General features: G+C 43.6%; 1 protein-coding gene across 2 annotated transcripts; it reads left to right on the top strand.

Annotated features, from left to right (window-relative positions):
* Positions 1 to 76: 76 nt before the first annotated feature.
* On the top strand, positions 77 to 19,929 carry st14a (ST14 transmembrane serine protease matriptase a). 2 transcript variants are annotated; one of them, XM_061217886.1, is made up of 20 exons: positions 77 to 192; positions 378 to 573; positions 8,459 to 8,618; positions 8,899 to 9,029; positions 10,274 to 10,344; positions 10,577 to 10,740; positions 11,294 to 11,329; positions 11,793 to 12,027; positions 12,556 to 12,701; positions 12,832 to 12,929; positions 13,284 to 13,390; positions 13,796 to 13,926; positions 14,590 to 14,694; positions 14,949 to 15,056; positions 15,494 to 15,607; positions 16,329 to 16,454; positions 16,909 to 17,092; positions 17,597 to 17,868; positions 18,267 to 18,403; positions 18,705 to 19,929. In XM_061217886.1, the coding sequence occupies exons 2-20, from the start codon at positions 529 to 531 to the stop codon at positions 18,867 to 18,869; spliced, it is 2,535 nt and encodes an 844-aa protein (XP_061073870.1). In that variant the 5' UTR covers positions 77 to 192; positions 378 to 528; the 3' UTR covers positions 18,870 to 19,929. The 2 variants fall into 2 exon arrangements, with proteins under 2 accessions (XP_061073870.1, XP_061073869.1); XM_061217885.1 differs by having other exon boundaries at positions 150 to 573.
* The last annotated feature ends 4,792 nt before the right edge of the window (positions 19,930 to 24,721 follow it).

Below are 24,721 nucleotides of genomic sequence, written 5' to 3'. Positions count from 1 at the left end.
GACTTATTAAAAACAACCAATGATTAAAAAAAAAAAAAAGTGTTTCTCGCACCCTTTCTCAAAGTATCACTAGAACAAAACAGGAAGTTACAGGTGAGTATTGCTCACAGCGGCCAGGTACACACCCGCTGAAACTTGATTCTACCCGGAAGACTTCGCCCTCTCAGTCACACAGATAAACGACCTCGCCAGGTAACCTACTTTTTGTTAGTGGACAGCATTTTTATTATTTTAATACGCGTCGCTTTCAGATTAGGTTTTCTGTATATTTTCTGTAAGAGAGAAAACATTTTATTTCCAGAAGTTTATTTTACGGAACCCATTTAACCCCCCTACATTTGTGTTTTTGTGTGGGTGTACCTGCGAATCACCTGCAGTCGACAACAACAGCGACAATTATTTAGGAAACAAAGGGCCTTTGGTGGAATTTGTCAGGAGCAGCGAGAAACCAAGAAACGTACCACAGTAAGGAAAACGTGCAAAACAGCCCGGGTTTCCTCATCTGGGAACTAAGAGAACTTTTCAACCATGGATCCATTGGATTCCGGCATGCGATACACCCCAAAATCCCAGGTATGGTGCTTACCGACGCAGGCTATAGCCTACCCTTTCATAACGTGTGTGTGCACTGTTCTTCTGAACCTGAATTCAAATCCACCGAATGAATCATGATCTTATTTCTCGATTTTGGCAAGAAAGTTTTTGACGGGAGTAGCCTGGGACATTTGAGTGATTTCGGAATAATAACGACAGTAAACATGTCTACAGAACAGGTTACAGTTGGTTTGTTTTAAATAATGTATTTGTTTCTAGGCTCATTTCTTTATTACCAGATTATGTTTGCTCATTCACGTAGGCCATTTCCTTTACATGGGTAATTAGAATAGGTTGTCTCAACACAACTAGCCTATATTATGTCGGGAAATTATGGGTGAAATTGATTAATTTCCCGTCGTTTGACTTTATTGTAAGGGTTGTATTCTGACATTCCTGCAGACACGGTTTCAGTTTTGAAAGACAAATGTATAGCCCGTCATTTGGATAACCTTTGGCCTACAGAACACAACCGATCCACAGCCCGTTTACGTATTCACTTTCAGGACATAATTCAGTTTAGACCTTTGTCACGTGACGTCCTCACCGGAATAAAACATTAAACGATTGTAATACTTTTTATGCGATATAAGATAAGGTCGACCAACCCTACAGAGTTTACAGCAACAGAGCATAACCTGGTTATACTGTAAGCAGGTGGGTTCAGGAATGTCACATATACGAATATGTCTTTCGGTTTCTGCAAGGTCTACCTGCAAAACATAATAATGTATCCTCCCCCAAAACTACACACTAGGTCACAAGTTGGTAGGTTCTCTACCTAGAACCTTGCCTACAGCATCACACACAAGACCGAAGACCAGAGGCCACAGTACACCCAGACACACACAGACGCCCGCATTCTTACCAGCCTTTCCGCTGAAATGGCAGGAGTCGCAGCAGTGTGTGACAACTTGTTTGTAAATGGTGTTATGAAAAAACAAGAAATTCTGCTCTGCAAATGTAAAACCATCAGTATTCGCCACCAGGCCTTGGCATGGGCCTTTGAAGCCTAAACCTGGGCTATATGTAGTTGCATATATGTATCATGGGTATTGCAACTCTCTGGGCAAATTAGATTTATTTGGATGCTTCTGCCTACCAATTTAAGTAATTAATATCACAGCCTATTAAATAAATTGCTTCACATCTGTTTGTTGGGAAAATCAAATTAGTTGACTATAAAAGCTTAAAGCATCAGAGCAGTACCCAAGAGGTGGGCACAGTCAGCTATTCTTGTGAGTGACAGATTCATCCACCTGGACTAGATGACAGTTGGAAATTGAATGTCATGAGAAGGCTGATAAGATTCAGACACGATTCCTGTATGCATTAAGCCTCAAATGTGTGCGTACTGCTCCGTTTGAGATTATTTCTATAGACCTGCATTGAAGCTACAATATATAGCCAATATTTATAGTCTTGTGTTTTCATCACAAGAAGATATGGAATCTGTAATATTTACAATTCTCTATGTATTTTTAAATGGCAATCCATTTCTGTGCTTCTGCAGTCGTGTCCCCAGAGATTATATTAAAAGATGTGGAAAGTTTATGTCTGTTTGGTTTATATCTCTTAGTTATGTGCTGTACTTGAACAACTTTTTTTCTGGTGTATATATCTGAAGCTGCATGCAACCTGAACTGCATCCTGCTGAATAATACAGTTAATAAAAATGTCCTGCACTTTATAAACAGGCCTATGTTTCTCTGTTAAACGTGCAGCTTTTCCTGCAATGAAACAGGGTGACCTCAGCATGAAATGCAGTCACCTGGTGCACATTTGTTATTGCAAACTCCCAAACTGTTCTGGAATGTCCATATTTCAGGTCAAAGAGCAGGTGGAATGAAGCCAAGAGATTTTGAAAAATCTTTGAGTGATGAAACATTTATTGTACTGCAAAGCAGTTGTAAAATTGAATGACTCAGTTTTGCAGCAGATAGGTACACAAATGTGAAACGGTATGGTCTTAATTTCAAATCTGAACAAACAAAACAAAATTCAGATCTTTACCGGAAAGGTGACAAATTTACTTGTGACTGGAATTAGTCATGGTATTTCTATGTGGTTGGTACGTAGAATTCACTTTTCATTACCCTCAAGGAAGTTGGTCATAATGACCTTGTTGAGCTTTCAATATTCCTGGTTTAAGAATATGATGTTTTTATGATTTGTACCGAGTGCTTACTTGTCATACAGAGTGTCCAAATTACACCCTGTAAGGTCTCTCTCTTGGTCTCCAGCCCTCAACCTGTACCTCCCAGACTGTTGGTGGGGTTCAGGATTCACACTGCCAGCAAACAACTAGATGCAGGCATCACTGGTGTGCTAAGGGTGAAATGAGAGAGAAGAAAAGGTTGTTGAATAAAAGTATACAGAAAAAGTTAAGTTGCTTAACATATTCTGGGGAAGGTGTGGATGTTAGCATTCCTGCTTCCCAATTCGGGTTGGTCCAAACTGGAGCCATTTCCGGGCACAGCCAGGACTAAGGCCAGCTATGGAGCGCCACTTGCCCAAATTCCACAAGCAGGCCAGCCACGTCGAGTCGAAAGTCCAAGCGAGTTCTCGCCAGCTGTAAGACCCACCTGTTCGAATGAATCCCGAACAGGCCCTCCTTAGTGTTAGCATCATACTCCTGTTGAAAGGTGGCCACTAGCATTTGTATTTTCTACAAGCAAACTTCTCCCAATACTGATCGTGACCTTTTGCCCGGACTGGCCCAGTGAGGACCAATGAGATTGCAAAGGCCAAAAGTGCAGGCTTTGGGTGTAGAGGCTGTTTGATGTGATGCAAACGCCGCCGAAACGCGAGCAAGACACCAGTGTGCCGAACACCTCTTCGTCTTCCCCTTTTATGCACCTGTTCCTCTTTCTTTTCTCCTTTTTCATGTACCATTTTTTTTTCCATTTGTCATTGGGGCAGATGTGAGGTTTGAAATGATAGGTTTTAGCACCACGGTTTCAGGTGTCGGTTCCTGGACAGGTTTCGGAGTGGAATGAGTTTCGTTTGCCTAAGGCCTAAGCATTCTGCTTATGCAAACAAAATTGTGCTTTGAGAATGGAGGTTAACTGCAAGCATTTTTAGTCAAGCCCATTTTTAGTATTAGGGTTCTTTCAATGCCTCCCACACACACACAACCTGCCCTGTGTGCCTCTTTTCTTCAATCCTTGCCCCCCCCTCCCTGTGGGCATGCCCCATACTTTGTCAGTCTCTGATGTAGACTAATATGAGATCTACAGGGAGAACAGGAGAATGTGTGTCTCCTTTGCCCATTGCCGACCAGAGAGAACTAGGAGACCCCAAGGAAAGTGACGGATTGGATGAAAGAAACGTTCAGATATAAGCCCTGTAGCGCCTTCTCTGTGGTACTTGAAACACAATCCTTTTTTTTGGCGTTGGTGGGACCCCCAACTGGAGACGGTGATTGAAGTCCGCTCTGATCTGGTAAATGGTAAATGGTTGGCATTTATATTGCACCTTGTCCAAAACGCTGTACAATTGATGCTTCTCATTCACCCATTCATACAACACTCACAAACCGACGGCAATTGGCTGCCATGCAAGGCGCCGACCAGCTCATCAGGAGCATTTGGGGGGTTAGGTGTCTAACTCAGGGACACTTCGACACAGCCCGGGCGGGGGATCGAACCGGCAACCCTCCGACTGCCAGATGACTGCTCTTACTGCCTGAGCCATGTCGCCCCCCATGATCTATAACAAAATGCTGGCTGGACCTCCTATTGGAGAAACAAATCTCACAAACTGTAATGTCCCTTTCCAGATGCTCTTGATAGAGTGGAGGAGATAGAAATGGGGGGGGGGGGGGGGGGGGGGGGGGGCTTAGAAACTAATCTGTTCAATTAAGCAGTAATTAAGCACTGTGGTGCATTCAGGAAAGTTGGGCAGGTGTCCAGTTGGGCCAGCGGCGATGCGAAGGGTGACAGGTACCAGAACCGCCATTTGTGCAAAAGGTGGCGATGGAACATGCTGGAAGGGCCTACACGTTGCTGTGCAGGATGGGCGGATTCCGCAGACACGCTCGGACATGTCTGACGACAGCCAACCTGTCTTCTGAGCTACCGACCACAGCAATGCCCTTCTCTTCACGGACTGCGCAGCCTTACTGAAAGCATTCATGTCAAAGATGCGTCTCTGTTGTTAACGCGCACTATAAAACCGTTTCCGAATACCCTTCGGGCCATGTGTTCATTGAAGAGAATATCTGGAGATCTTTGCTGCTCTTTTATTCGGCAAAAATCTTTCAACTTTATGTCAGAAAAATAAGCTCTGGCTCTACTAGGAGGTAAAATGTAAAAACCTTGCAATCAATCAGTCAATCAATGATACATATGTATGTGTATGTAAATCAAGCTTCCTTTTGTACTTATTTTCATTTGTTTGAGCAAGGAAAGATAATTTATGAGTTATGTAAAAATTATACCAGCAGATTTATCTTCAGTTATGTTCATTACTCACTGCAGAAGCCAAACTACAAACCATGGAAGTAACGCGTGAAAACAATGAGGAAAATATCTATTGTTGCAGTCAAGCCATGCGCAAGTTCAAAGCAGTGACCATCCATGTGATCCGTGGTTATCCACAAACTAGGCAATGTATACTAATTCCATAAATATCTCTGGCAGTAAGTTTGGATAACCATTATGTCCATAATAAGTAACACTTCACAGCGCTCTCACAACAGGGCGCTGGTAGTGTGTGTTCCATGTGTTGACAAACTGTCTTATCGGGTGCTGGATACAGGCCTGTTCGCTGCCGTACCCTGTGTAGTGTTTATGATCAAATCCGATTCCTCTAAGAACAAAGAAAGGAACAGGTTCTGCTCAAAGGCCAGAAACTGAAGTGTTTTCACCCTCTACAGGGCAAAACAGGGTACTGCACTGTCAACTGACCACTGTCATTGTCCCACAGCACTACTTGTTGATTTAAGTACTAGGAAGGAAGGAAAACCAAGTCTGGATTCGGAGCCAGGTCCAGATTTGAGGATCCCTGACAGCTCTACGACCACTTGCTTCCTCCTGTCAAAGTGACAGTCTAAGGCACTAAGGGGAATGCTACAGTTCTATTCCATGCTGAGATCTCTACCTCCTGAAAGCCCACAGCAACCATGGGGCGAGGTCCCACAGAGACTATGGAGTCACTCCAGTCACCACCCTTATTGTTGGATCCAGAGCAGTGTCACCAGTCACTTTACGGGAAAAAATGAAACACAAAAGATTGTGTTCACCATTTCTCAATTGCTCACCCGCCCCGACAAACTGCCCTCCGGGGAGTTTTGCACAGCAATATTAAACTCCATGAACAGTTTCAATAGTAGGCTTCTTGGAGTGTTTCTTTTTCCAGAGTCCGTGTTCTATAACTCCTGTGCTTCCGATTTCCAGTAGTGATTGTTACATCGTTAGAATGTTCAGATACAATATTTATGCCCTTACACCTTATAGGGATAACTGGAAATTCACTGGTGATGCTGAGAAATGTCTTCAGGAAACTGCCGAGTTTAGACATGCCATTATAAATCAAGGCCCCTGGTCAGTGATGCCATTAATTTGTGGCGTGTACAGCACTTTTTAAGCAGTTAGCTGTTTACAGGCAGTATTTCCAATAGGCTTTGACTGGAAGCAGTGGTTGTCATGGCACTGTGGTTTGTATCCCAGAGGCTGCAGGATAAATTCCCAAGTGGGGCACTGCCATTGAGCACTCGATCAAGGTACATCATCTAAGTTGCCTCAATGAAATATCCAGCTGCATTAATGGGTGATAAAAAGCTAAGCTCTGTAAATTGCCCTGAGTGAGACAGCCAGTGATTGGTGCAATTTCCTTGACAAAGGTACCGTTAAAAAGCATGGGAGTTGGAATCCTGAGTGTATCAGTTTATTGGGAACTGTGTGTGGCCTGTGATAGAATGAACTGAAGACCCTCTTTGAAGTGGCAAGAAATTAAATGCTGGTCAGCTTCTTCTACCATCCCCATTATGAGGATTCACACACGGGGGCAACTGATGCAGCAAATCGCACCATGGTGCCTGGTCTGTCTGTCGTTGTGCTGAACTCTCCGTTGCGTCTCAGTGGGTCTGCAGAGTGCTTGCTTTCTTCATTGGGATGTAGTCTCGGTAGTTTGCACTGAGCCCGATGGCTCCATTACAGGAATGGACCTGACCTCTTGACCTTGAACGATGCACTCATCTTTCTGGGTAGTCCTTTAAACTTGATTTCATGCCTCTGTACCAGGGGTGCACAACTCCGATCCTGGAGGGCCAGGCTGCGTACTGGTGTTGGTTCCAAACAGTTACCTTAGTTTTAGTTTTCTAACAGTCCTTTAAATTAGGTTTGTTCACTCCTGTACTTGAGCACAGTAAAATCTTTTGGACACATTTGCAGCCTGTGGCTGAAACGGGTCGGTCCTTGTTGTGCACCGCTGCTCAGTAACAAACCGAAACCGAACCTCCGTTGAAATAGAAATGAGATGGAAGAACTCATGGGAAAACCTGTCAGTGACACATGGGCTCCGACAGAAGTCAAACCTTGACGGACAACCCTTATGTTTGACGTTCGACCGTCTGGCTCGGTGTGTGGATGTATGACTTGACTCTGCTCGGAGGAGCCGTTTCATGGCTCTCTCGTCTGTTCCTTCAACACTGAACTGTTCCTCTCCCCCACCTCTGCTTCTTGGCCTTGGGCTGCCACAGTAAATAATGGAGCCGTTATGATGGTCCCGTATGTGTGCACCAAGGAAAATGTCAGTGAGTCAGTTTGGCTGTCTCAGTAAAACTTGCCGGGTGGTTTCACTTTTGTAGTTGGGAATCCACTGCCTGTTTCTGTAACTAACAAGGGTGTCAAAGTAACTGGACTAAAAATATTAATCCGTCAGAAGGAGTTTGGCGCTGTCAACAATGGTTTCATTCATGTAATGCATGGTACTATATACTTTTATAGTGTTAAAGTAATAAGAACTGTGTTTTAAATACCCTTGATAATTGGTCCAGTGTGCAGATTAAGCCTAGTCCTAGGCTAAATTAGATAATTCAGGACTAAACTTAATCTGTGTCTGTGAAACTGGCCCTTTGGTTAATAAACCTCAAGTTTCAGAGGAGTATACATTAAAATTGCAGCTGAAAAAATGCATTAAAACTGATATACATTTACTGGCTCACATTAACATGAATGTTGTGCATTAAAACAGACAATTTGACTGTAAGCACAGTTCCATGAATCCAATTAAAAATAATGAAGTGACTAATCGTGATGATTCAAATACCGCAAAAGGATGACTTATTGATTACGTGAACAGATGGCTTGATGACAAGTCTGTATCTTGCAGTGGGAGGATTCAATAATTGGATTTATGACTGCTGATCTAGGACCAGGTTTCCCTTGTCCATATCCCGTCCTTATCCACTGAGCTAAAATTGAACTCCATGTTAATCCTGGATCAGCACTCCTACAGTATTCATCCTATGAATGCTGGGGCAGATCTTTCTTACTGCAGTGGGATTTGGGACAGGAAGTAAATTGCGTTTTTGTGAGATTCTTTAGGAATGTAGGGATTGATTTTTTTCTCACTGCAGATGTTGATTTGACTCTGATTTGGTGAAACTTTAAAATATATTTTTATGAATATAAGGACAGATTTTTCACACTGCAGTGGAATCTGTCTCCGGAGTGAGCCTGTACTTCTGTGAGATTCTTTATAACTACAGGGGCAGATCTTTCTTTCTACAGCAGGATTTGGGACAGGAGTGAATGTGTGTGTTTCTTCATGAATACAGAACTAGCTGTCTCTTGCTATGGTAGGATCTGGCTCAGAAATGAAGCTGTGTTTGTGTGTGCCTGTGCCCTGGTGCTGGCAGGACAAGGACTGGGACTCGGCGGTGCAGTTCCTCCCGGCCACCGACTCGCGGAAGCTGGAGAAGAAGAAGGGTCCGGGGAAGGTGGGAGCGGCCATCGGCCTGGTGATCTTCGCTGCTGTCATTGCCCTCATGACCGGCCTGCTGGTGTGGCACTTCCACTGTGAGTATGCAAATACACACACACACATGCATATACACACATAAACACATACATCCTCATGCCCTGCCTGCTGTTGTGGCACTTCCACTGTGAGTATGCAAATGTACACATACACACACACACACACACACACACAAACACACACACTCTCGCACACACAGACACTCTCGCGCACACAAACACGCACACACACACACGCACACTCTCGCACACACACATATACAGTATATGCACACTCGCACACAAACACACATAAATGCTGCCCCCCCCCCCTGTTCAGTTCGTCAGGAGGAGAAGGTAAAGAAGATATACACTGGATCTTTGAGAATCACCAACCAGGCGTTCGTCGAGGCCTACGAGGACCCCAACAGCACCGAGTTCAAAGTACTGGCCACGGAGACTGTCAACCAGGTAAGAAACTGGACATCAGGCCCGGTTCAAATAACCATCACAAATTCCTAAAGGGACAGTTTACCCAAAAATGAAATATTGTGTTATGTTTCCACTTACCAAGAGTACTATCAATCCATCCAGATAATTTAACAAAAAATGTCTGTGAACCTTTCTCGATTTCACAACTTTTTTTTAGATGCAGTTCATTGTGATATAAATGAGCTATATCACGCATCAACTGTAAGTCACTGCATAAATAACTGAACTCATGCTTTATTTACATTATTTTTATATCTTTGTCACAGGGCCTTAAATGACTTTGCAATCAGGGTTGATTTGCCAGAAGCACCATCACATTACTGGTGTAATTCACTATTTTCTTTGATTAGCTGACATTTTAAATCAAATGTACCAACAAGCAAAAAGCACCAACACGATAACAACATGAGCTATAGCGGAGAAAAAAAAACTAAGAAAGAAGCGGTCTCACAGCTTCACAGCAAACAAAATGGAGATATTGTTAGAGGACGTGGCGTGGAAATTATTTTCCAGTTTTAGGACTACGGTGTCCAAAAAAACTATGGTTAAACATCGCTCCAGCCCACAGAGAGAGTGGGAAATCGTCAGTTTATAAATATCATTTAAAAGGCAATTGGGCAACATGTTCAATAAAGTGCAACATGTATCCTTCGTAATGTACACTTTTATTCTTTGCATGTCAGAACAGTTGTGGCCACTAGCGGACAACATTGATAAAGTATAGCTAAGTGTGGTCCAGACCAACCACGAAAGTACGACGTACAGAAGGTATACTTAGCTAAAAACGTTTCAGGAAACACGCTGAAATGTTAAGGTACAGCTTAAGGTACAACGTACAAACAACGTAGCGTTAAGAAGGCTTCGGGAAACGCAGCCCTGGACTATATTCCACGATTGTACATGTTGGATACTGGATGGATTGGATAGTGACATTTATTTTTTTCTTAAGAATTATCAGGTATTTCAAGCATTGTCAAAGTTTACTGCTATGTAAAGAGTTAGTTTCGAATACATATGTCCCCCAGGTCTGGACACCAGTTTGATGAAATGAAGATGACTCATTTCATTTCATACTTTGTACTGCATGCTTGTAGAACATACTGTCCCATCCAGACGAACTCTGGTTCTTCTGGTTTTTATTGTTAGATTTTAGGATTTTCAGGATTTTGTAGGATTTTCAGGCTTGGGCAAATTTTAATTCATATTTCACATTTGAATTTCAGCTGAGAAACATCTATTCCAAAATACCGCAGATCTCCAAATATTACGTTGACTCCACAGTGTCAGGTTTCAGGTATGTTGAGTGTGAGATTAATTAATCAACTGGTTTTTAGTTGCACCTTGGTACTTTTTTCCAGAGCTTCTACGTCTTTAATTGAGTTTGGTGCTATCTATATATATATATATATATATATATATATATATATATATATATATATACACACACACACATTTAAAGGTATGTACATTTAAATGTTGTCAGGGTAATGATGTGTGTGTGTCCATGTTGTCTCTTTCCCCGTAAGTGAGGGCAGTGTGATTGCCTACTACATGTCGGAGTTCAGTGTGCCCTCTGGGCAGGAGTCTGCCGTGGACGTAGTCATCCAGTCCCTCGACAAGTTTGTGGACCAGCAGCAGGGCCGAATGCGGACGAAGAGCACGCTCCAACTAGACCACGTAGAGGCCAGAGGTGTGTGACTACCCTGCCACCAGAACCAGAGCATTTGGGTGCAACGTTTTCCCTGGGCTGCCGAAACCCGGGTCATAGTGGCTGCTTTACTGTAAGCTGTACTGTAAGCGGAGTGTCAGTTACTGTCCAATCTGGGTGATTCAGGAAAGGCACTGAAATTCACTCAGGAAACCGGCCTCAGATCTACATGTATAATATGGGCCAGTTTCACAGGCACGGATTAAGCCTGGTCTTAGACTCAATGTTGAATGGAGATTCTCAGGTCACGTGAGCATTTTGTTCCTGTTGAGGTGAGACGGAATCCACCCACTCCCTGTGTCCTGAGCCCCCGGGCTCCCCCAGGCCCCACAGCCATAGAGCTGAACAGCAGCAGCAAATAGTCCCAATTTGGAAAAGTGACATTAAATGTTTGTGACGTCAGAAGGATATAATAATAGTGAGCGAGTGAGCGAGTGCGCGAGTGCTCTGTGTCCGAATGTTAGCTGGAGTGTGTGTGCACTCTGTGTCCAAATGTTAGCTGAAGCTGAGAGAATGTGTGTGCTCTGTGTTGCAGCCCTGGATGCTAGACTGTTCAGGACCTCGTTCAAAGGTGAGGATCTTGGACTGGGAAGGTTATCCTTCACCCGTGTCAATGTTCACAGGGTGTTCTGCCTGGATGTTTAACAGTGTATAAACATGTCTCTTTTTCTTAATTTGCAAGGCTCTTTCATTGTCATGAAATCATAGTATTTCAAGACAATAACCGTTATAATACTACAAATGATTAAAAATTTCAATAATATGCAATTTTCTCACAAACATAACTATTTGTATATACTATATTATTTTTCTCTCACTTCTCACCTCTTTTCCCCTTCTCTCCCTCTTTTGTTCTTCCCATCCCTCCTCTCTTCCCTCTCCCCTTATCTCTTTATTTCCCCCTCCCTCTCTTCCCCTTATCTCCCTCTGTCTCCTATCATCCCTTCTCTCTCCACTCTCCCTTCTCCCCCCCCCCTCTCATCTCTCACATTTCCCTCCCCCGTATCCTGCTCTCTCGTGTCCCTCTGCTGTAGCCATGTACCGCTATTACAAACACGTCCAGGGGGACGGGGTCGGGACTCTGCAGTCTCCGGGTTTTCCGAACGTCCCGTACAGTCCCAACACCTTGGGCAAGTGGGAAATCCGGGCCGATCCGGGCTATGTGGTCAAGCTGAAGTTCGACACCTTCAGCCTGGAGGAGGACTGCAGCAAAGACTTCGTCAAGGTGTACGATTCACTGGCCCCCATCGAGAGCCATCTCATGGCAGAGTGAGTACCGCTTCCGTCACAAGCAGGAAAGAATTGGCATTCTGCTTGACTGGATCCGACGGGCTATCACAAACTGTGTGCTTGCCACTTTGGTAATTGAAGTCGGGGTAATTGGCTGCTGCTACTGTCGGTGTGCTGCCTGCCTGTGACAAAGTGGTTGGATATGACAGTCTCTCATTATTGTCTTGTTCATTTAGACCTTTAGAACGATTCAAACTTGGGAGAGGGATTTACATTAAGTGAGCATTATGCTCCCCCCCCCCCCCCCCATGTTAAGTCTATGGACAATTTGTCAAAAATTAGGTCTCATTCAAATTCAATAAACTCGACAGCCATGAAATTATAAAAAAAAAAGCATGCATATCTCAAAAAGGAGAATGAGGTGTCTTGTGTGGGAATCTGTTGGTTTAAAATAGTTATTTTTTGCGCAAAACATTTTTTAATCCTAAAAAGTACTACTGTACCTGACTTAGACACACCACTGATGAGCTTTCCTTGTGTGTGTGTGTGTGTGTGTGTGTGTGTTAGAGAGTGCGGGACCAACCCTCCCAACGAGCCCCTGGTCTTCACCTCCTCGAGGAACGTCATGCTGATCACACTCGTCACCGATGACAGCAACCACTTCCCCGGCTTCCTGGCTCACTTCTCTCAGGTCCCCGCCAGCAAAAACCAGGGTAGGAAGGCAGTCCCCAGCCAGCCAGCGAACACAAACCTGCATAAAACCCCACATTATTCCCATAAACCAAGCAGAGAATATCACTCTGGCTTTCAGTCAACTTTTCAATTTTTTCATCCCCTCCCCAGACTGCGGTGGACAACTGAGAGGGTCGAGAGGCACCTTCACGTCTCCCAACCACCCCGCCTACTACCCCCCTAAGGTCACCTGTAAGTGGAACATTAAGGTGAGGAGCAGGATAACCGCTGCCTTGAGGCCTGTTCGCTACAGTTATTTAGCGGACCAGAGCTTTATCCAAAGCAAGTTACAGTTGATTTTACTAAGCAGGGGCCAATCCCCCCATGGCACAATGTGGGGTTAAGGGCCTTGCTCAAGGTTCCCCAGAGATGCACTGATATTATTGTGGCCACACCGCGGCTTGAACCACCAACCTTCCCAGTACCAGGCATCTTAGCTAGGCTATAGGCTGCCCAGAGACTGTTAGCAACCATTATTACCATTGCAAGGGGCAGGGTGCTGACCATGTGACCACAGCCTGGCTTTCTGATTGACTAACGGCGGCTGTTGGCATCTCTCTCAGGTCCCAACGGGGAAAGTGGTTAAGGTGACGCTCAGTAAGGTAATGGTAGAACCGGGCCAGGGCTCCAGCAGCTGCACCAAGGACTATGTGAAAATCAACGGGGAAAAGTGAGTCTGTTAGCCTCATGTGTATACACACACAGAAACAAAAGGAAGCAACTGAATACATTTGACTAATCAGAAACTGCTGAGAAGCCAACTGTCCAATTACTTTTGGTTCTCTAAAATGGATTGACTATATAAAAAGGGATGTAATTCCAACAACAATCACCTGATCTGGCAGTAAAGACCCTCAAGTTAAAGGTGATTGAGGCACATAGATGCAGTATGTATACACGTGCTCACACGCAGGCACATATGTACGCACATACACAGACGGAAAGCACACTTTGTTGGTTTACTAAGCTAGCCAATGTTATGAAGTTGACCAGTGCCCTATTCATTGTGAATTGAACTGTTTGTAATCATCTGTGTTTGGTGGTAAAGTACTGAGGATATTGCTGTGTTTGACAGGCACTGTGGAGATCATGAGGTCATCACAGTCACCAGTCAAAACGACAAGATGGAAGTCGAGCTTTATTCTGACAAGTCTGTCGTCGACTACGGCTTCTCTGCCGAGTATGAGGCAGTCGACGCTTCTGACGGTAAGTCCAGAGACATTTCTCATCTCCAGCAAAGGCTGCGGAGCTGGAAATCTTTCCTTTAAACGAATCACTGACCTCAACCCCTCAAAAATATTCCTTGATTAACAAGAGTGTCAATAATGGGACTAATCAATTGGCATGTATTGCACAGCTTCACTTAGGGGGATTAAATCATAAATAGACTTGACAAAAAAAGATATGCCACTGTTATCTACCGCGTTAGCTTTCAGAATAACCAGCAAAAACAAAACCCGCACTTCAAGGTTGTTTACAATCTACTCTGGCTACGTATGATGATTTTGTGAATTAATCATTGCACTGATACTCAAGGGAAATCAGGGGAAGTTTCCACTACTGCTTAGTGATTAAACCTGATTTTTATCAATTGAATTTAGCACTGAATCTCCCCAATACGATGTGAAGAAGCTGCGTGTTACTTTTCAATTGATTAGTCAGATTGTTGCCATTATTGTTAATCAAGGGAAATGAATTCAAACGGCTTGAGATCAATAGTTAGTTTAAAGGAAAGTTTTGTGCCCCGCCAATTTTCACCTCACCAGCCGCCACTGCTCATCTTGCTGGACCTTCGCTGCGGAGAGCAAAAATGTTTCGTGTGTGGGTTCTCACGCCAGTGTCTTTGCTCTCCTCTGCTGCCCTCTGCAGTCTGCCCTGGGAAGTTCAAGTGCAAGAACACCCGCTGTATCGGCAAAGCCCAGGCGTGTGACGGCTGGAACGACTGCGGTGACAACAGCGATGAGGCAAAATGCAGTGAGTGCAGCTCCAAGCTCCTGTCCACTCCCTAACTCACACCTCACACTCAGTACCCACCAACACTCATTGTGCACACCCATATGTGCTCCATCACTTTGAGTCTTTTTGAGTTTTATACGCTGTTGTAGAGAAGAATCTCAGCTCACTCACATTGTCTACATTTCTTTACTTATATGGGGTAATCTTGTATATTTCCTGCCCACACAATTCCATGATTGTACTGACTTTGTGTGTGTGTGTGTGTCCTACAGGATGTACGGATACTCAGATCCAGTGTAAGAACTCCCTTTGCAAGCCCAATTTCTGGCAGTGCGATGGTGTTGATGACTGTGGGGACAACACTGATGAGCTGGGCTGTGGTAAGACTTGGACTTAAGACTTTTTTTCTCTTCACAGTCACAGAGTGCGCATTTGTCTGTATATCGGATTTACACCGCAGTCCCAAAGTATTTGGACAGAGGTACAATTTCTGTTTTGGCTCGGTAGTCCAGCACATTGGATTTGAAATGGAACGATGAATGTGAGCTTAAAGCGCGGACTGTCTTCTTTTCATTTTAGGGTATTTGCATCCATATCCAGTGATTTTTAAACATAGTCCCTCCATTTATTTGAGGTGAATGGTTTCACGGGTGTTTCGGATTAGTCGGGTGGTGTTCATTTGCTTCTTTGGTACTGGTACAAGAGAGCTTTCGTTATCTGATCTTGATTGTAGGCTTTTGATTGGCTTGGGAGGCAGGTTTGTAGTTCAGGTAAAGGTTGCGGGTTATGCGGAGCTTGACTGGTTCGCTGTTCGCAGGGTGCGGCAAGGGAGAGATCACCTGCAAAAACGACAAGTGCGTCTCCGAGAAGAGGAAGTGTGACGGCCATGACGACTGTGGGGACGGCACGGACGAGGCGGACTGCCCTAAGAGTGAGTACCTTCAGTAACACACTACCATACGGGCACATGAACTGCCATTAACTAATGCAGTTAACAACTAACCACTAAGAACTTCATCTGTACAGGTATGTTCATGTATCTGTACATCATTACTTAATGTAGACAACTACACTAGTTCATTCTAATTCATATTGGAATGAAACAAATGAAATAAATAAATAAATGTTTTTGTTAATGGTTAACTACTTATCTATCCTTTGGTTAGTTTAGCTTATGGTTTGCTAATGAATAAATATTCATGTAACATTAGTAGTTAACAAATGCATTGACAAATTAAGTTAATTTCATGCTTAAATAATGTATTTGTACATCAGTTCATTCATGTTGACAACTACATTAGTTAATGCCAAATTGTCAATTCATGAAACTGTATTGTATATATTCTGCACCGTTTGCATTGAAGTGCTGCCATTAACACAACTGGTTACTTTATTATGCTGAAGCAAGGTTCAGTATCATTTTAACATCAGATCGATTTGTAAGCCTTTACATTTATGAGCTTGTGGAAAGCCAGGGCATGCTTTTAAATGGCGGTAATCCTGTGTCGTTTCTTTGTTCTTTTAACACTGAAGATTCTGTGAGATTCATAATGCTTGGGAGGAACGCATACTGTACTTTTTGTGGTGATGATATTGCATCAGACAGGCTGTGGGAGAGTAAAACGGGCGTGCAATGCGTTTCTGTGTCCCAGCATCGACCGAGGTGACCTGCTCGGAGCAAACTTTCCGCTGCAACGACGGGACGTGTGTCAGCAAGCCGAACTGCGAGTGTGACGGGGTCAGTGACTGTGAAGATGGCTCTGACGAAGTCGCCTGTGGTAAGGGCCATGCCCAATCACTACAAATACACCCTTTCATTGCAAAAAGGGTTTTCGTCTTGTAATGAGACATAAAATCGTGTTTGTTTTTTTGTCTCAAGGAGAGAATATTAGCTTAAGTTATTTTTGCTTGACGAATTAAATTTTAACCCCATTAGCAATCGTTTTGTCTCATCTTGCAAAAGAGTAACAGAAATAAAAATATAAGACTAAAATACTTAAGATTGGCTTAATTTTGCAGTGTGAAAAACCTTATTAATTTACAAATTGGTGCCAAGTGAAGAAAGAGGTCAACAACACGCACAGGAAGTTTCACAATGATCGGACATTGCAAAGCCTGTCAAGTAGCTGCTGATATCTGATTGGCAATGAACATGTGTTGCTGATACCCGGTTGGGTATAAACATGTGTTGCTGATATCCGATTGGCTACAAACGTGTCCCTGCCATTCCAGACTGTGGGAAGCAGCCATATAAGAGCCAGCGCATCGTCGGGGGGACGAACGCTGAGGAGGGCGAATGGCCCTGGCAGGTCAGCCTCCACATCAAAAACTCGGGACACGTGTGTGGCGCGTCCCTCATCAACGACCGCTGGCTGGTGACCGCCGCCCACTGCGTGCAGGACAGCTCCAAAGTCAAGTGAGTAAACCATACCCCCTGCCCCAGACCGTTACCCCCCTCAACCCCGCCCCACCCGCACGACAACAGCATAACAGGCCCAGTCGCCACAGACCTCCGATTTTGTGCCGTTTGGTCGATTCGATCCGATTAGTTTTTCTTTTTCTTTCTTTTTTTTATACCAAGAATCAGTCACAAAAACACATTTTCTAGCTGGAAAACAGACAAAAAACTACTGAAAAACTTTGCTTCGCTTGTCATGAGTCTGGTTAACAAGATCTATTGCTTATCACAGCTCATCATGATGTGAATTTCTAGATAAGTAGTTAAGGAACAGCTGCCAAATGTGTAAAAATATATATTTTTACCCCATGAGATGTGTAGAGAGCTGACGATCTCTGTAAGCAAGGTTTTGAAGAGCAGTGTTATAAGTCCAGTTCCCTAACCACAGTACACAAGATAGGGTTTTGCCACCAAACCCTCGATATGGCCCAGATACAGGTACCGATTCGTTTGTCCACGCAGGTACTCGCAGCCAGGTGTGTGGGAGGCCTACCTGGGCCTGCACAAGCAGGGGGAGATGGGAGAATTTACAGAGAAGAGGAACATCAAACGCGTTATTGACCACCCATACTACAACTCCTACACCTTCGACAACGACATTGCCCTGATGGAGCTGAGCAGCCCGGTCTCCTTCAACAAGCGCATCACGCCCATCTGCCTGCCCAGCTCATCGCACGACTTCCCCTACGGCAAGTCCGTCTGGATCACAGGCTGGGGGGCCACCCGGGAGGGCGGTGAGTCACTCTCCCTGCTGCGAGCAGTTTTATTTTAATGCAGACTGACTTTTCATCCCCACCCACACCTCTCCAAAGCAAACTAAATGCTAAGGCTATTGCTGTTGGCTTACAGCTAGTTAAATGCCAACGGTCAACTAAGTGCTACCACTTCATCAGTTTGGACTGCTGTAAATGGGTTGTGACACTGATTCGGTGGAACTTCATGCCCTATATGGGTCCCCCTTGTCCCTACTGCGCAGTCTCTGGCTCTAATTTTGCACAACATGGCGGCTCATTTCACTGTTGTCAAATGCTTTTCACAAGCCTGTGGAAAGGAAATGGGTGACATCACGGACACTTGCTCCATGTTGTTTCTACAGTCTGAGGTGCTGACGCGCGTTTCTTTAACTTCAAAGGTTACGGCGCTTCAGTGCTACAGAAGGCGCAAGTGCGAATCATTAACGGCACCGTCTGCAACAAACTGATGGGCAACCAGATCACCTCGCGCATGATGTGCGCCGGTGTTCTTAGCGGAGGGGTGGATGCCTGTCAGGTAGGTGCCCTGTCTCTGTCGCGGTGTGGTCACGATTCTCATCACAACTTCGGTCTCTTGGCTCTCGCCACACTTCTCCCATTTTGAGGCTGCCACTCTCTCTTCCTCCATCTTTCTCTTCCAGTCCCTTTCTCCCTCCCTCTCCCCATATCATTTCTCACCATAACCTCTTAATCTCAATTCTAATCCCACCCATTTTTTCCCTGTTCCAACCAACCCTGTTCCAATTCTCACAACAGTCCCTCTCCCTTTTTTTTTTTTTTAACTGCTCCCTCTCTCTCTCTGTCCCGTGCCCTGGCAGGGTGACTCCGGCGGGCCTCTCTCAGCCAAGGAGACTGGCAGCGGGCGCTTGTTCCTGGCGGGCGTGGTGAGCTGGGGTGACGGCTGTGCCCGGAGGAACAAGCCGGGGATCTACACCAAGGTCACCAAGTACCGCAGCTGGATTAAGGAGAACACAGGGGTGTAGGGTCCAGAAACCCAGGGGTCAGGGACGCGGGCGGGGGGAACTTGGGGTGGGGGGTTTGTGGACATACTGAAGGACAGAAGACCCCTGGTCTGGCTGGAAGCAAAGACCCTGGGCCCTGGGTCAATTCATGACAATTCACTTTAGATCTAACTGCCCACCCTAAACCCCCCCCCCTTGAGTCTCCCTACAGCCCAGAACCAAGAGCAAAGGGACTTGGGTTTGCACTCCCAACCCCCAACAAAGTACCATAATTCAGTTAACATGTGGACCCCCCAAAGCCCAGGCTACAGACTGCTGTCGAAACACAAACCACTTTTAATTACTTTTGAATTCAGTGAAATCAATTTTGTGCATGTGTGAACGAACGTGCACACGAGTGTGCGTGTGTGTGTATGTACATGTGTGAATGTGTATGTATTTCTTAAAAATGTGTTTTATGGTGGGGTTGTTACAGATTTAAAATATGTAAATAAATGTTTTATTTTATCTTTTAAATGTTGTTTTAGAACTACTTAATTATGCACGTGATGCTGATTCTGCATATTTGCACAAGGACGGGAAAAGTTCTCTGTGTGTATGCGGTGAAGGGACTATGACTGTGTTTAAAACTGCAAACTACTCATACTAAATTTCAGGCTTATTTTCATTGAAAAGTAGTATGCTAAGTATACAGTTTTTAACACAGCCATTGTTTCCTCTACTTCCTGTCTGCAGCTTGCAGCATAGCACAACTGAAAGCGCAGTTTTTTTTCTTTCTCCAAAACCAGTCATTCAACTTGCTCTGGAAACTGATTTACTCCAAACCAGTGCTTTTTGACTGCAAATCAAAATCTGAATCTCCTTTTCAGCCCTGTTGAGTGCTTGAATGTCTGTCAGTTTCATACCATTCATCATCAGGGAATCCATATGTAGATAAATGGTATAATGGTATTTCTACCGCTCTCTCTCTCTCTCTCTCTCCCTCTCTCTGTTCACATATGTGAATTGCATTTTTTTAAACTACCTGATGAAATGCTGATGTTTGTATGTATGGAATTTATTTAAAGAGAGAACAAATTAATGATTTTGAAACTGTTACTATTCTTTAAAAGCCCACATCTTATTCATGATGTAATCAAGGGGCCAAGCACCAAAGGTGTCAGGCAGGTCTATTTGCTGATGATTTTGCACCATTTTTCTTAATGTCAAGCCTGATTGGGTTGACCAAACTTTGCACATTGAGGGTTACCAGGCAGCAATACTGCAAAATCTTTATGCCATTTGGCCAAAAGGTTGACCATAATTATCAAAGTTTATTATAGCCCCTTGAGATGAAACCATCTTGTTTCCGAGGGGGTCCAACCTAAGACCTAAAGGATAATGCAACAGACACAATCACATACAACATTCATTCATTCATTCATTATCCTAACCCGCTTATCCTGAACAGGGTCGCAGGGGGGCTGGAGCCTATCCCAGCATACATTAGGCGAAAGGCAGGAATACACCCTGGAGAGGTCGCCAGTCCATTGCAGGGCACACACACCATTCACTCACACACTCATACCTATGGGCAATTTAGACTCTCCAATCAGCCTCACCTGCATGTCTTTAGACTGTGGGAGGAAACCGGAGTGCCCGGAGGAAACCCACTCAGACACGGGGAGAACATGCAAACTCCGCACAGAGAGGCCCCGGCCGACGGGGATTCAAACCCAGGACCTCCTTGCTGTGAGGCGGCAGTGCTACCCACTGCACCAGCCGTGTCGCCCCCACATACAACATGCGTACAAAAAAAACCCTGTAATTTACCGACCCACCCTCACATCATTCCCAAAGACCCACAACACCCGCACAAAGTAAAAAGAAGATACCACGAAACATATAATAATAATAAAAATACACACACACCCTTTCTCAAAATGTTATGCTGCTGCTTCTAATGGTAATGTCTTCCTGCTTTTAAAAAAAAATATATATATATATATAGCAGGAAGCGTATAAAAGCAGGAAGACATTACCATTAGAAGCAGCAGCATGACGTTTTGAGAAAGGGTAATGGTGAGTTCTTAAAGATGTGCAATGTGTTAATTGTGCTTATGTTAGTGGGCAGATTGTTCCAGTCGGAAGGTGCTTTAAATTTAAAGGCACACCTGCCAATTTCTTTATTGGTTCTGGGAACAAAAAAGAAATGTTGCTGAATATGTCTAAGAGGGTATGCGGATATGTATGGTGTTAGATATTATTTTAAATAAGAGGGATAGTTAAAATGGATACATTTGAAAATACGTTGGAGCCAGTGGTGATGTCTTCGAGCATTAGGGGGTAACTAGTTCAAGGTTTCATACATGGAGCAGTGATGAGTTTGATACGGGCACCTTAAAATAAATCTAAAGAGACTATTGTAAATAACATTGAGGGGTTGAAGATTCATTTCAAAGGTGTTCTGATAAACAATGTCAGCATAATCTAATATAGGCAATAGCAACTGTGTAACAATTCTTTTTTCTCATCTGAGAAGTAAAACAATTTATGGAGCAATATAGTATACCCAGATTACATCTTAATTTGTTAGTAGTGGTCTTAATATGTTGTTTAAAAGAAACCAGTGGGTCAAGCCAAAGTCCCAAATATTTTTTTTTAAGTCACCTGTTCGAGTGGTAATCCATCATTAAAAGAAATACGGTAAATCCTCAAATTGTGTCCGGGGTCTTTTATTTACTTAGGCTGCACAAAGCACAGGCCTTTATTTGGGGCAGGCTTGTATTCAAAGCAGGCCTTTATTTCTTATTAGGCTTCTGGTGTAGAATTTTATTCTTAGAAATAAAGTAAAAGGCTACACTTAAAGTGGGCCAACACTGTTCAACAGTTCCTGTAACCGTTCAGAAATCAATTAGTGTAGGCTAATCAAGAAACACCGTTTGGTAAGTCATAGTGTCAGTCTTAACAGACTTAGTTTATTGCAAATATTCTCAAACACAATAAATCACATGCAGGTCCAGAATCCATAAAATAACAATTTGCCAGACACGCCTTCATGAACAATAACAAATTAGCGTAGATAACAGCAAGTTAAGGATCTTTTTTTCCTTAAGTGCGTTTTATTGTGAGACATGCGTTTCGTTTGGAGCAGCATACCGATAGGCTATCAAAAGATTTTCGCTTTGGTTTGGGATTTAATTTACTTTTGGACTGTTTGATTCTATTGCTAAATGTTGGGACTGATGGGCACTGAAATCTGGGTGGTATTTGATGGTTCACTGTTAAGTTTTATGTAGTTGAAAGAGTGTCGGGATTTCCACCCGTCTGTTTATTGCGAGCCAAGGCAGCCGCTTTCATTCATTCATTGAACGTGCGCTGTGCTGTAAATACATGGAAACCTTATTTCGTAGCCAAGTTGCCTAAATTGAGTAAATTTTTAATTTTGCCTGATTTACTTTTTATTAAATTCGTAGGCTGGAATGCCTCGCGGCAACAATTGTGTTTAAATGTACACTGCCTCAGCCTTTGGCAAGCTACTTAGAAGGGGGCGGCAAGCGACTGGTAGCTTGAGAGCAAGGTGTTGGAGACCCATGGTGTAGGACAACGACTTTTCATTGGCAACAGTATTAAACGAACCAACAATATAAAATATTAAGAAGAGCTCTTTTATTTCATTGAGTTAAACCGAAACAATGTCTTCTAGTGCTCATGGACTGATAGCCCTACTGGTAGGCAATATTACCCCGGCTTGTATTTGGGGGCCGGCCTTTATTAGTCCGAATGGGCCACGCCCCCGGCTATTATCCGAGGCCCGGCTTCAAATAGAATCCCGGACACAATTTGAGGATTTACTGTAGTCAGGTCTGGAGAGTCACCAAACCGCATACTACATGACTTATTTTTGTTCAGCACTAGTTTGTTACAGAGAAAAACTCATGTTGTAGGGAGCTCTCGATTTCAAATCTGTTGGCACTAGATGCATAAATTACAGTATCATCGGCATATAAATGTACTTGACAATCAAAACAGGTTTTAGGAAGGTCATTAATGAAAATGGACAAAAGGAGTGCACCAGAATAATCAGATCGACTTCCATTGAGACTGACGCACAGGCGTCTGATATGAAGAGTTAAACCAAAGTAAAGAATTCTGAGATACACCAATGGAGTAAAGTTTGTCAAGAAGTAAATAATGATCAACAATGTAAAGGCCTTGGTTAAATCAAGAAAAATTGCACCAGTAAGTAAATCCTGTCACATTTGACCTAAAGACGAGAAACCAAAACTGGGTACAGCACACCTCCTAATTTATATATGGAAAATACAACCGCGGGGGGGCGGTGTACTTGAGATAATCCAATGCATTTAATCTGCTAAAATATACACTTTATATACCTTGCACTAGAGAGACAGCCTAACCATGATACGCAGTAAACGCAGTCAACACTCCAGTAACAAGGAAAATAAAAACTGACGGTTTAGAAGCTGCGTCATGGGCGAACAAGTAATTAAACGCTAATTATTCCCATTGTATGCCCATTGTTTAACTCAAAGATTGACCCCAGCAGAAATGAAGCAAGTTATTTATAAATGGCTATGCCCCCCACAAGATGGCGGCAGAATGCCCACACTACTAGTTACAAAGACGTTACCGCCACAGACTCACCTCACGTAGACTCACGGTGTTCTGAACAGTGCAATGTTTAAGCGCGATCGGCGACTCCGTTTTAATTAAATTTTGTGAACTGATTTTACAACACACGTTTGCAGTTGCTAGCTAACTTTAGAATTTTAGCTAAGTTAAACATGTATGTCCATCCTGGACTTACTAGCTTGCTAGTTGTAATTAGCAAACCGGGTAGCTTTAGCTTGCTGGCTTGGTGCTGTCGGCCTTTTGGCATTCCCGAGGAAATGTCAAGGACATTTAATATTCACCTAGCTATTTTTGAGCACGCAATTGCTAAAGTTAGCTCAAGCCTAACTAGCTAACTATTGAGTAATGTTCAAGAAGCTGGACTGTCGGGTTAGGCTATTGTAACTAGTCACCGGTCGACTCCATAGCCAGGGGGTCCGAGCATTTTTCACTTATTTTGTATTTGCTATCGATTTCATCTTCGACTGTCGCATTCACATGACATCTGACGATAATCTTACATTAATTACATTTTCCACTGACGCATCAGATTTTGCCTGGCTTGAGACTGTCAGTTCTTGCCTGAACTTGCTTGAAGATGCTAGCGAACTTGTCCTCCGGAAGCCCACGCTTTTGATTGTCATGATTAATTTTACATGTGTTCATTAATGAGCGTAGCTCCTCTTAGTATTGTAACTACATAGGCAAAGTAGCCTAATGACATTACATACTATGTTTGAATATTTTGTCTCCATTTGCAAATTCATGTGGCATTATCTACTGCATAATTATACGCTCACTGGCCACTATTATATGGTCCTGCTCATAACAAACAGCCAGCCCCTCCAAATAGCAAATCACCTAGCTGCAACTCCGTAGGGAGAATTCAGGTAATTTCAGGTAAGACTGGTGGTGAGGGCAGACTCAGAAATTGAAATGTCTCAAATTACCGGACTGGTGCTTGATGTGGTGGTTCCAGTATCTCAGAAATCGCTGCCTTCCTGCGATTTTTATGCACTACAGAGAATGGTGCGATGAACAAAGATCATCCAGCGAGCAGCAGTTCTGTGGCATAACATATTGTGTGAATTACATTATTTTATGTCTAACTATGTCAACCATGGTGAAATATATAAATGCTGTTTAAAGATATGTATGTATAACGGCAAAATATATACGACTACGGACTTAGTGTCCAAAACTAACAATGCCATGGAAATCACTCAATTCTAATGAACTCTGTCGCCCCCTTGAGTATT

This window comes from Conger conger, chromosome 13, assembly GCF_963514075.1.
Source record: "Conger conger chromosome 13, fConCon1.1, whole genome shotgun sequence".
NCBI lineage: Eukaryota > Metazoa > Chordata > Actinopteri > Anguilliformes > Congridae > Conger > Conger conger.
Note: the sequence above shows the minus strand (reverse complement) of the source record. Positions and strands in the feature narration are given on the sequence as shown.